At 42.2% G+C, this 13,112-nt stretch overlaps 1 protein-coding gene across 1 annotated transcript in view; it reads left to right on the top strand.

The window, feature by feature from the left end:
* Positions 1–13,112, top strand: part of CCT4 (chaperonin containing TCP1 subunit 4) — a gene marked incomplete in the record, with an annotated part of 539,719 nt that overhangs the window by 321,330 nt on the left and 205,277 nt on the right. Inside the window, 1 exon segment of the mRNA XM_044061172.1 lies at positions 3,563–3,659. Coding sequence (XP_043917107.1) covers positions 3,563–3,659 — 97 coding nt within the window.

Raw genomic sequence — 13,112 nt, 5'->3', positions numbered from 1 at the left:
ATTCTCAGGATCTAGAAGCAATGCGTCCTATCATTCCTTGTCTACAGATAGTTACTTTGGTGGGCAGATGCCTGTCACCAAAACAAGGGACTGGCATTCACTCTACCCCCTGCTGCCCAAACCCTAGCAACAGACTCATCAGACTATGCATGGGGGGCTCACTTGGCAGGGAAGTGCATTCAGGGCAAATGGAACCCAAGTCAAATGCACCTGGACGTCAATCAGAAAGAAATGTTAGTTGTACAGAATGCCCTGACAGCCTTCAAGGACCACATCCTTCCAGGACAATTAATGGTAAAGACAGACAATACCACTGTTATGTGGTACATAAACAAGCAGGTGGGAACCCACTCATACCCTCTCTGCAGACTAGCTATGGCTCTGGAGAACACAGCCTTGAGCTACTAAGTGCACCTACAGGCTCAATTCCGGCCAGGAAAGCTAAACACACTGGCAGACTATCTAAGCAGAAATCTCATGGACCTGTACGAGTGGAAACTGGAACCAAAGATATTCAACATGTTGAGAAACAAATGGGGGAGCCCAGGTATAGACCTGTTTGCCTCCCCCCCAGAACTACCAATTGAAAAAATTCTGCACAAGGACTCCCCACAAACAAGCTTGGAAAGTGGATCCCCCTGTCCTGTCATAGCAGGAGGGCCAGATTCTGCACCCACAGCTTCAAACTCTGAACCTGGCAGCCTGGTTAATTACCTGATCTCTCTGTTACCATCCCTCAGTAAGCAAGTATTGGATGTCATTTTGGAGGGAAGGAGGCCTAGTACTAGAAAATCCTACGCTGAAAAATGGAAAAGATTTTGTTCTTCAAACCAAACTCAGGATGGACACAGCAGCGCCCAATTTACCTAAGCTTCTTCAATACTTAAGTGAGATGCTGCACAGGGGCTTGTCTTTTTCCTCCATTAAAATCCACGCCTAAGCAGTTTCAGCTCATTATAACACAGAACCACCCCTCTTCTCTCATCCACTGCTGAAGCAGTTCCTTAGAGGGGCCAAAAACTTAAGACCACCCAGGAGAGCTCCAACCCCAGCCTGGGACCTTAACTTTGTATTGGAAAAACTCACTCTACCTCCTTTTGAGCCAGCTGCAAATGCAAAGTTGTAATTCCTTTCTTGGAAAACAGCCTTCCTTTTAGCCGAAGGATGTCTGAATTACAGGCCCTCATGGCAGTGGAGCCTTTCATCATTTTTCATGCGGATTGGGTGTCCCTCAGGACCAATACCTCCTTCATGCCCAAGGTGGTATCCAGTGTGGCCCCGAATGGCCCTGAATCAGTCCATTCATTTGCTAACCTTGTTTTCTAATCCACAGAACAAAGGGGAGAGAAATTTGCACTCCTTAGATGTGCACAGACAGCTTAGATTTTATTTGGGCAGGAGTAAACCTCTCAGGAAATCTGAACTGCTGGTTGCATTTGCTGCAGGGGCAGAGGAGAAGGCCATTTCAAAGCAAACCATTTCTAAGTGGATAGGCCATTGCGTTTAATTTCTGCTATAAGCACCATGGAAAGCCTACTCCGCTGAGGATTAGACCACATTCTACCAGAGCTGCATCTACCTCTGCAGCCTTTTCTCAGAGGTGTCCCTACCAGGGACATCCTAGAAGCTGCTACCTGGAGTTCTTTACATATTCATCAAGCATTACCATTTGCCAGTTTTCTCTAAATCCAGGGCTGGCTTTGCCACTGCAGTCTTGCAGGTCCTTATAGCTGGTCCTAATACTATCTAATTTCCTCCTCCCATCCTTAGCTTTGGGAATCTACCCAAATGTGATGATTGCAACAGTGAAACATGAAGAACATAGTGCAGTTGTGTACACTTATAATAAATGTAGATGTTCGAGTGTATTCGCTGTTGCAGTCCTAGTTACCCTCCCACCAACCCCCTGATTTCTATTGGCTATACCTCTTTTCCTGCTTACTATGTGTAAAGCTTTTTGGTGTATTTGCTTTTCTGTTGGAAGTGTAACCTTGTGTGTGTGTGTGTGTGTGTGTGTGTGTGTGTGTGTGTGTATGTATGTATATATATATATATATATATATATATATATGTATGTATATATATATATATATATATATATATATATATATATATATATATATACATATACACACACATATTTGCTTCCCATTATGGGGGCATCTGACATCTGGGGCAAGAAAAAGTGATGTAATGGCATCTGCTGCATGCTTTATACCCCTGACGTCAGGGAATATGGGACAGCAACCAACGGAGGCTGCAAGACTTTGTTAATCAGGCTGACTGAGGGCTACTGCAAGCAGATAACCCAAATGTGATGACTGCAACAGTGATTACACTCTAACATCTACATTTATGGTAAGTGTACACAACTGTACTTTTTTTGCTAAAGGAGCTTTCGCCTCCACAGTTGGTCATTCTAGCTGCCATCTTTAATTTCCATAATGGCTTCGGAGACTTCACTTAGACTGTAACGTCTTCCCCAAGGAAACTGTACATTTACAGCCTCCATTTAAAAATCCCTTTCCCCCATGTGACCTTACTGTTCTGCAGTCACTGGTACTTTACCCCCTTTGAACCAGTGACAACATGAGACTTTTCCTCATAGCTATAACTTCTGCAAGAAGAGCAGACCTTGTGTTCAAACCCCCCTTACTAAATTTTCCATAAGGATACAGTGACACACTGAACCAATCCATACTTTCTTACATTAATCACGCCATAGACTTGCCTGTTTTCTTTCCCAATATTTCCAACAAAGGGGAATATTGCCTACACTTGTTTGGATATTTTTTTGGCACAATCTTAAGGAAATCTGTTTTTAAGGTTACCTTGTAAAAATGGTTGAGAGATTCTATTATAAATGTAAGTAATACAAAGAACCTCAAGTTACCTGTGCCAGTGGAGGCACATTCCACCACTTCAGTGGTCACTCCAGCTGTTTTCCATTTTAAGGCTTCCTTGAGTGAAATATGTACAGTAACAATGTGGGCTACTCATACTTTTATTACTCATTTCAAATTGGTTTTGGTCTCCAGGGGAAGAGCCTGCTTTGGTTCTATGGCTCTCAGAAATATCCTTCCGTAGGGCCACCCAGGATCTAAAGTACCTGGGGACTCTGTCCTAACTGTCAAGAATAGATGAAGATTGACAGCATCAGATAAAGTTGTGTTCTTACCATAACATTTCATCTGTGTTGTCGATCTTAATCTTTTCTTGACATCCCACCCTGCTTCCCCCTCCTGTGGATTCCTGGAGGAGTGAACCTTTGTCCCGAATGTCTTGTTAGGATGCACATTGGACATGGCTTCTTCACTTGTTTAGTTTCCTTCTGTTTTTCTACAAGTCTGTTCACTCTGAGGTAATGTAAAGAAGGGCATTGTGGGTAGACTTAGCTCGAGAGTTTTTTGGCTGGCACGAGTTGTATATCTGCCAAAACTGTTCTGTGGATTGGAACGTAACCCACCTGTCAAGAATAGATAAAGATCGGCAGCACAGAATGTTATGGTAATAACTTTTTTTTCTACTTTTTTTAATTTGATGGTGATAAAATTTGTTGCAGAGATGCTCTTAGCGATTTGGCTTTGCATTTTCTAAACAAGATGAAGATCATGGTGATTAAAGATATTGAAAGAGAAGATATTGAATTTATATGCAAGGTAAGATTTACATTGCTGTTTATTGAGCAGTGAAAACAGTTACAACCATGTCATAGTTCTAATGCACAGCAGATTTGTGTGCTTTTGCAAGTCTGTAAAGTTGCTTTTGTTTCTTAATTCAGGTGAAACATTATGCTGTGACCAGACCTGCTATTACCTAAACTGAAGCTATTGAGCCCCATTGTAAATCAGGACTGTATATTAATTATGCTAGAAAGGTTTTATTTTGTTTTCTTGTATAGTAGAAGTGGGAAGCACACTTCAGAGAAAGATTACTTTTGTATTTTCAGGTTAAGATTTTAATTTAAATGTTCTTCCATAATAGAAATGGAAAGCACACATCTGAGGAAGAAAGCATTTATTTTTCACTTAATGACACAGCTGTTTAAGATGTATGGGCATTCTGTTATTGGACTAATTTTCAGATCTGCAAGGTAGCAGACATTTGTATGGTAAGGATCTGCATCCCCTTGTGGTTATTAAGGGCATATGGGGAGGTGTATATCGGACTCTCTCTTCTGATGCTTGTGCTAGTCAGTGGTGCACTGTATGTTGTCTGTAAAGATGTCCCAACTGAAATCACTATTGCAGTATTCCCGATGTATAGATTAAAACCGCTGACATCTGGCTGGCGTACCAGTTATACATCTGAGGCATGACCTCAACTTGAACGTATTAGGATACAAGTATGGACAGACAAGCATGGGTCATCAGGCTCTCTCCATTAGCCAGAACACGCAGGTTGTTTATCCATCAGACTGTTCGCAGTTTGGTCATTGGTGCCTTTGCTTTGATCTTTCATTTAGATAAGTGCCCCATTGGGGAACCTTCCTTTTTATCTTACAATAATTTGCTGAAAGTTGTAGATGTCAGTCTGGAATGGTAAGAGCAAGTGTGGTAGGCAGATTCCATTCAAAGACATGCATACCAAGTGTCTCTTTTGCCTAGACCCAGAACACAATCACAAATCTTGCTTTGGTCTTGCCAGTTAATTATAAAAATCCTTGGGTCTAGGCTTACTACTCTAAACACCTTTCTGGAGACCTAGCACCTTTAACACTTGGCCCAGTCCAAGATGCTAGAGTTTGCATCCTCTAACATCCATTTGTAACCGGGGGGGGGGGGGGCTTGAGGCCTCGAACTTATCCACAGGCCAACATTTCTGACTCCAGCATATCCATTGAGGTTACAGAACCCATGTATGTCAGGCTGCTTCTCGGTTGCCACTACTGAGACCCCATTGGAGGCAGGTATGGCTTCTAAAGCCTTGCAGACTGCCTGTTGCATCAGAGGAAGTGTCTCATTTCTGAAGGGCCACATGGCGTCCCATACATTTTAGTTAAGAAGAGATCCCAGGCTTTCTAAATTACGTCAGACATGGTTCTGATCCTCCACTTCTCATCCAAGCGGATGTCACACCTACAAAAAAAAACAGAAGACTAAGCACTTGGCCTCATCCTCAGCAGCTAGAGAAAAGGATCATGTCATTGTGATCTCCTACCTTTGGGTCATTGCATCCTTGGGCTATTACTCTAAACCTACCTTGGCTTCCCTTTCTAATAAAGAGCAGGACTGTGACTCTGACCATTCTCTGCACTATTCCTGTTAGCTGCATTTTCCAGAGCAAATCTTTTCTGTTGAAGGGCATGACGTTTCACCTTATTCCTCTATTGATGAAGCTTCCTATGGGGAGACTAAATGGAACATGATATAACACTTTGAATGGCAGTCCACTAAGATCTCTGATCAGATGATGTGTTTGCACCCTTTTGGAGATGGGAACCCTTACCCCCTTCTCCAGTCCCTCCTGCCCTTGAGGATTTCCAGGACACGTTTTAGTCCACCTCTTCTGCACCTGATTCTCAACCGCTAACTCCTGAGAGACCAGAAGAGTTTTGTAAAGTCCCTAATTATTTTAAATAACTGTATAAAAAACAGTAGCAGACCCTTCAGCAATATCTTTCTTCAGATAAACCCTGTAAGCGTCTGCCCAATGCTTAATGCCCTACCTACTGACAAAGATAAAGGCTATGGGTGGGGGAAAGAAAGATTAAACATCTTCTACCCTTGCCTGTAGGACTGTTAATTACCAGATTTAAGACAAAGTATTTAATCTGTCCTTAACTCCTTAAAGTTATATCGGATCTTCCTACAGCAAAGTCTAAGCATCGATTGCAGAGTTTACCTTTTCACAGGTCACTCAGGTTGCTAGACAGTATTAGGTGCAGTTACAATGCTATGGATGATGCTTCTATAATGCCCCAGTCCATCCCCAGTACCCCCAGATCTCTCTTGTTGCCATCGTGCACAGATGTAAGATCCTCTCTTACAACAGCTATTTTCTTGTATTTACAACAGTAAGTGCATTAACTCATTCTTTATTTTGATATTCTCTTCTGTTTATATCATTTTTTCAACCTCTCCTACTATCTCAAACTAGCATTCTCTGCAAGTACCATTGTTGGTCCTCTTTTTTTTTTTTTTTCTCTGCCTCTAAATCCTACCCTTTGCAACAGGGTATTCTTTATTACCATTGGTGGTATTTTTTCACTAGGACAATTTTTTCTGCCTATTTAGCTTTTTTTCTGTGATGGCTGATGAGCCAACAGGTTTTAAGAAATGTACTTCCTGTGGGCATAAAATCCCTAATCTGTTGCCCACAGGGAGTGTGTTTATTGTTTAGGAACTGCTCACTTGAGTACAAATTGTACTGCTTGTGCAGGGTTCAGTTCTAGAGTTATAGCTGACGGGCGTAACAAGTTTTTCCTTAAAGGATTGCTGCCTCCTTCATTTTCACTGTCCCTTAAGGCTCAAACCCTCAGTAAATATTTAAATGCTCCATTAGAGCACAGGAAACCGCCTCCAAAGTTTCCAAATACTTCCTTGGCGCCACCACAGAAAATTCAAAAAACCTCTGATCCGAGTTTGTTGGATCCAAAATACTATCTCCCCTCAGCTACACTCCCCTTTTATGCAAACACCTAAAAAGCATTCCTGACCTCAGTCCACTACATTTCTCAGGTCCTCCAGGAGTCTTGCTGAGCTCAGATCCAGATGGGGTTTATATTGGCTCCATCTCCCATTGGATCCTTGACCCTTTCTGCCACTACCTATACAGTCTTATCTCCTTCTCTGATCCATCCTTTGGTTTTGGAGCTCAATAATCTGACATTGGGAAGTTCTGGTGTCCGATCTAGAGAGAATTACTACTACTACTACTCCAACAGTAACCCTGGGTCGTTTTGCTTCAGTGCCTTCGCATTGGGACTAGTCTTGGAGCTGAAGCATCAACATCAGATCCATGGAGCCAGGGTCTGCTATGATTGATTCATCCTGCCTCTCTGTACCAGACATCTTAAGGTTTGCTTCCCTTCTTGAAGCAAGGATCTGGTTGGAGTCATTATCTAAAAGAGTTCCACTGCAATTTCAAGTGTAATACAAAACGAGTCAAAAAAGAGAAAACAAGCAAACACAGCTGATGTTTAATGCACAAAATAAAATAAAGGTGAGAGCTTTCTTATATACAATACTACTTCAGACCAACTAACACATTAAGCTGCATCACTAAATAGGGAAATCAATTAAGTCAAACCCTAATCACTGTTACCATAACTAATTAGTATTTAAGCTTCCTTGAAAGCAAGTAAAGTTTAAAGGACAACCGCACTCAGACTCAAAAAACATGTTTATTTCATCATGGTTTGGGGTTTCCTACATTTTAACACCACTCTGAGACTATTTAGAGCTTTTTAGATGTTTTTATACTCAATTTCTGACACTGACCACATGGGGTCTGGCATCTTGAAATAATTCTGTTTAGTCTGCCTCTAAGTATCCCAGAATGCATTTTGTCTCCAAAAAATTGCATCAGATCTGCCAAGTTTTCCCTAAAGCTCCTGTCAGTCCACTGATTTTACAGGCATTCACTGCTGTGTTATAGTCACCTACATTTGGTTAAATTTTTATCCTTTTTCAATGACCACTTCACTTCAAACACAAGCAGTGCAAATGCTACAGAACAGAATTGAAAAGTGCATTTTATTGCTCTTTCTTCTTAGAAATGCTAACTTGATTTCTAGTTCAAGGTATCTCCCCTCCCCCTTCACACCTACCTTCTTTAGCTGTCAGAGCTAAAGGTAATTTGACCCATTATCTGCATGTGATTGACAGTTCACAGCAGGTGACCAGACTGATGTACTGTTTTCTTGTCAGCCTTTCCGTCCTTACAGTGGGAGATTTTTTTTTGTTGCACTCCTCTTGTCAAATTTAGAACCAAGCTCCATAGCACTGGGAATAATCACTGTTTTGCAAAGCATCAAACTCCCACCTGTTTTTCCTTCCTGTTTGGTTAAATAGCTAACAAATTATGCACTATAAACAAAATATTTCACGGACGTGCATTACAGTACCCACATGCTTTTTTTTTAAGTTGTAATTCAAGAAAATTACAGTATTGCATACTTGTACTCTGTAGTGTTGTCAGTTAATTGACAGACATCTGCTTCTTATGTAAAAACATGCAATTAATGTCTACGGATGGTCATTGCAAATTTATTCTCTTAGTTTCAGCTGTTACTGTGCTTCTGCCTGTACTTTGTCACATATCGGTTGGGCTCTTCAGAAAAGTGAGATTATAGTTTGACATTTTTGCTGCATTTTTGCAAATGAATAGCAGACTGCATACATTTCTGCTACAAGCACCATGGAAAACCTACCACACGGAGTAAGAATGCATTCCACTAGGGCTGCATCTACCTCTGCTGCAATTTTCAGAGGAGTCCCTACCAGGGACATCCTGGAAGCTGCAACCTGGAGCTCTGTACATACTTTCACCAAGCATTACCACTTGCCTATCTTTTCTAAATCCAGTGCTGGATTTGCCACAATAGTCTTACAGGGCCTGATTGCCAGCCCTAATACTTCTTAATCTACCTCCACCCTTCCTTAGCTTTGGGAATCTACCCAAATGTGATGACTGCAACAGTGAAAAACAAAGAACATAGTACAGTTGTGTACACTTACCATAAATGTAGATGTTCGAGTGTATTCACTGTTGCAGTCTTGGTTACCCTCCCTCCAGCCCCCTGATTCTTTGTTTTCTCCTATCCTTTTTGGTTTGGCATATCCTAAACTATGTATTTGCTTTTTGCTGGGAGTGTTCTACACCATACATTTGCTTCCTATTGTGGAGGCACCTGACATCTGGGGCAAGAAAAACTGATGTAATGGCGTCGGTTGCATGTTTTATATCCCTGACGACCTGACATCATGGAAGAAGCGACAGCATCTGACGCAGAAATCCCAAGACTCTGGTATTCAGGCCGGCTGAGGGCTACCTGCAGGCAGATAACCCAAATATGATAACTGCAACAGTGAATACACTGACATCTACATTTATGGTAAGTGTACACAATTGTACTTTTCCTCGTCCTCGTCCTTGTCTTGAGCTTGGCCTTGGACTGAGAATGTCATTCTAGTGTGGGAAATAGTTGGTTAGGTCTGAGGTGCCCAGTTTGACCCATGATTTGGTGATGCCTGTTACGTAAGATTAGTATATGCCAATAAAGATGTTATTTGCTCTAGGTTATTGACCTTTTTCCTTTTAATGTTTGAGGTTATGGTTATGTTAGCAGAAGGTGTGTGGGTGTACGTTTGTGGTAGCTTGATATGGCCTTTGGTTGTTTTCCTTGTAACTGTGCAGGAGGAGTATGTGTAAGAGTAGGATAAGCCTGATAGTGAATTTGCGAAATTAATTAGCTGGTGATTTCCAAGATTGTTTGTGACATGAAATGTGTTTGTTGTAGTTGGTTGGGTGGAGTGAGTGGGTTGATGTGACAGTGGTATGGTGTGGTATGTTGTCTTGAGAGAAGGTTTTGTTTTGTGATAGTGTTGACATTTCTTGTAGGGGCCATATTTTGCTTTGTCTGGTCGGCTTTTTGAGTTTCTGTGTGTGGAGAATGAGGAGGAGAGAGAAGTTGCATTTTGGGGGTATGTAGTGTGCACTGGAATTGCTTGTGTTTGTGTGAATTACAGCTGTTGAGGCTGGAGTGAGTTTTAAAACGTTTATCCATAGAGACTTTCTTCAGAGTTCTTTCTTGTGACACTAGTTTATGTTTTTGATATGCGAGATGAGCTGGATTTGTTAACATGTTTTTAGTTTTGAAGAGGTGTCCGTCAATGTGTTGTGGCTCTTTAAAAGACTTTGATGGGAATAGTTGTGGGTGTGTCCAGGAAATCAGATCTGGGGATAGCTTGGGAATTGGGGTTAAGAAGGATGCAAAGTAGAATACATCCCCTCTTGCATTCCCTGTTGGTAGTCAGTCATACTGTGCATGCACAGTTGAGAGAACCGGCATGCAGATTGTGAAGATGAGTCCACCTACAAGACGTAGTAATCAAACAAAGAAGACCACTAGCTGTTTGGCTGCAAATCTGAGTTGATAGTTTAAGGGTGGAAGGATGGCAGTCAAACTCATGGAGATTACAGTGCATATAGTAGCTAAGTGCGGGCCTTCCTAAGCTCCTGTTTTTTTGTCTGAGGAAACTAGGAGCTGCTCTGCACTGCTTTGGCACCACATACATTTATCCAAAGCAACAGGTAAAAAGTTTATGTACAAAAAAACAGCAGCAACAAATAAACTCAAGCAACGCAGTGTGTGCACTGTGTAATACCTTAATACTCCTAGAAATTAGGCCAGTGTGGTATATTTAAGGACACATGATGTGTTTCACTGTTGCAGTCATTACATTTGGGTAATCTGCTGGCAGGTTGCCCTCAGTTGGCCTGAATTTCAAAGCCTTGGGTCCTGCGGCGGTTGCTGTCTTCTCTTCCATGACGTCAGGGGTATAAAACATGCAGCCAACGCCATTTTCTGTAGTCTTTCTTGCTGCACGATGCCCGAAGCAAAAGCATTTCGCAAGTGCCGGTTGGCCAACTACTGAAATATTAGAGTGTGAGTTTCAGAACAGAAGTCTTCACTAAAGTACCCCTAAGTACCCCATTGGGGAAACTTTTTTTTCTTGCTTTTTACCGATGTCAGAAAAAGTTAATAATTGTTTTACTTGTGGGAAGCAAATACCTCATAAGGATTTCCATTCATACTGTATTCCTTGCCTAGGCCCTGATCACAACATGCCTGGCTGTTGGTTTTGTGCTAGATTTAACCAACGCACTAAGCGTCTGTATAATTTTGCATCAAAGTATTTTGGAAACCGATTTAACTACCCAGAAATGTCATCAGATAGCAATCCGACTACCGGAGTACATAAACGCAAAGAAAAGGACAGAGAAAGGCAGTCGAGATCCAAAACCGACAAAGCTTCTCCTAAGCCAGTTCGCAGGTACTCAAGTGAGGCACTTTCGCAGCCCCTGATACCCACTACCTGAGAGTCGCAGGCCTCTACCGACACCCATCTGGAGTCCGGCATGCCGCAAGATACTCAAGGTTTTGGACAGACAAATGTATCTCCCTCGGATGGGTCCGGAGCTGCTGAGCAGGCACCGGCTTCTGAGGGAGTATTCAGAACTCAACATTTATATATCAAACCGACAACAGCTGCAAAACCAAAGACAAAGGCAACTTCTAAAACTAAAAAAAAAAAGATGCATGAGCCCCATGCACAGGCCTCTATGCTTAAAAAACAGATGATCAAAATGGCTGGAGACCTTATTACCTTGATTAGGGGTACCCATCAGAAAAGAGGCCTAGGCAAGACACTGATTATGAATCTTCAGATCCGGTTTCTATTTCTTCTGATTCCTCTTCTGATCAGGAATTATCTATACCTCCCTATGAGGATTCTGATGCTGAGGAGTCTATTCCATCTGCATTTCCTCCAGAGGATTATTCATTTGGAGAAACCTTGCATACTTTGAGGGAGCATTCACTGGGAGAGTCAAGACTTCTCAAAATCAAAAAAGAGGCTCAGGGATTTCCTTCTCCCTTAGCACAAGCCTTTAGCCATTCCCCCTGTTTTAGACATTGTGGATGATGTGTTTTCATTGTCAAGCTTGGCCCCTGACTCCTTACCTCCGGCTCCCAGTAAGCCTGAAAGATATTACAGGGTCCCTGACTCGCATCCATTTTTATTTAGAAACCCTGCTGCTGATCCTGAAACTATTTCACAGGGTCCAAAGGATTTAAGGCCTCAACAGCAAAAAATCCTACCCCCTCTGACAGGGATTCAAGGGCACTAGACAGATGGGGGGGGCGGGGCTTATACATCTGCAACCTTGGCAGTCAGGGCCTTAAACTGTCGATTTCATATACTTAAGTACCAACAACATGTTATGGGATTGCTGAAACAGAAAATGATGTTGATTTCAGAATGTGCAGAAAATAAAGAATTGCAGGAATTATTGCATGCAGCTGAACAAGTTGGAAAGTATACTTTGCAATGTGGTTTTGATTCCTTAGAGGCCTCCTGCAGGGCCACAGTTACTGGATCTGTGATTACGAGGCATGCCTGGTTAAAGGAACAAAATTTGCCTGATCATGATAAAAGCTAAATTGCTAGATGCACCTTTACAGCATGATTCTGTTTGGTATTAAGGCAGAAGAGGTTTTAAAGAAAATGGAAGACAAAGCTAAGTCTATGCAAACGGTTAAAGACTTCTTACAAGTGCAGCCACCAAGATTCAGTAGACACTGGCCTACAAAACATTGGTCCTTTTCTGTATCAGACAGAGCTCAAAGGGGCAAATCCAGATGCCCAAAGGGTTCCAGATACCAGGTGCAAGATTCATACAGGTCAAAGCAATGGGGTGCATCTACCTCCAAATCAGGGGAAGATAAAGCACAAACCTACAGAAAACAGTCCCAATGACTTCCCTCTGCCTACACCAAGCACTTATCTTTTGACAGCACCCTTAGGGGGAAAATTAGCATTTTTTGCTCAAAATTGGCAGTTAATAACCCAGGACAAGTGGGTACTAAACATAGCATCACAGGGATACAGATTCCATTTCCACACACTGCCAATGGCAAACAGTTGGCCAGATCTGCCCAAAAATCAACGGGCAGAGGCACATAAGCAGGTTACATCCTCCATGGATATGGGGGCCATTCATCCAGTACCAGAACAGGAAAAGGACAAGGTTTTTACTCAAGACTGTTCTTGGTACCCAGAAAGGACAAGGCTTGGCGGCCAATACTGGATTTATCAATTTTGAACACATACCTGGACATTCCAAAATTCAAAGTGCTGACTTTGCAGCAGCTTCTGCCCATGCTGGGCAAGAATGCTTGGCTGGTGACATTAGGCCTAAAAGAGGCATTACCTGCTTGTCCCAACAAGACAATCGTGCAGAAGATACCTCCGATTCAAGGCTGGCTTAATGCATTACCAATTCTCTGCACTGCCCTTTGGCTTATCTACTGCGCCCAGGGTTTTTACAAAGTGCCTGGCACCAGTAATTGCATTTTGCAGACAAAGAAGTATACAAATATATCC

Source organism: Protopterus annectens, chromosome 1.part0, assembly GCF_019279795.1.
Source record: "Protopterus annectens isolate FY-2018-M chromosome 1.part0, PAN1.0, whole genome shotgun sequence".
Lineage (NCBI taxonomy): Eukaryota > Metazoa > Chordata > Ceratodontiformes > Protopteridae > Protopterus > Protopterus annectens.
This window is presented reverse-complemented; position numbering and strand designations above follow the sequence as displayed.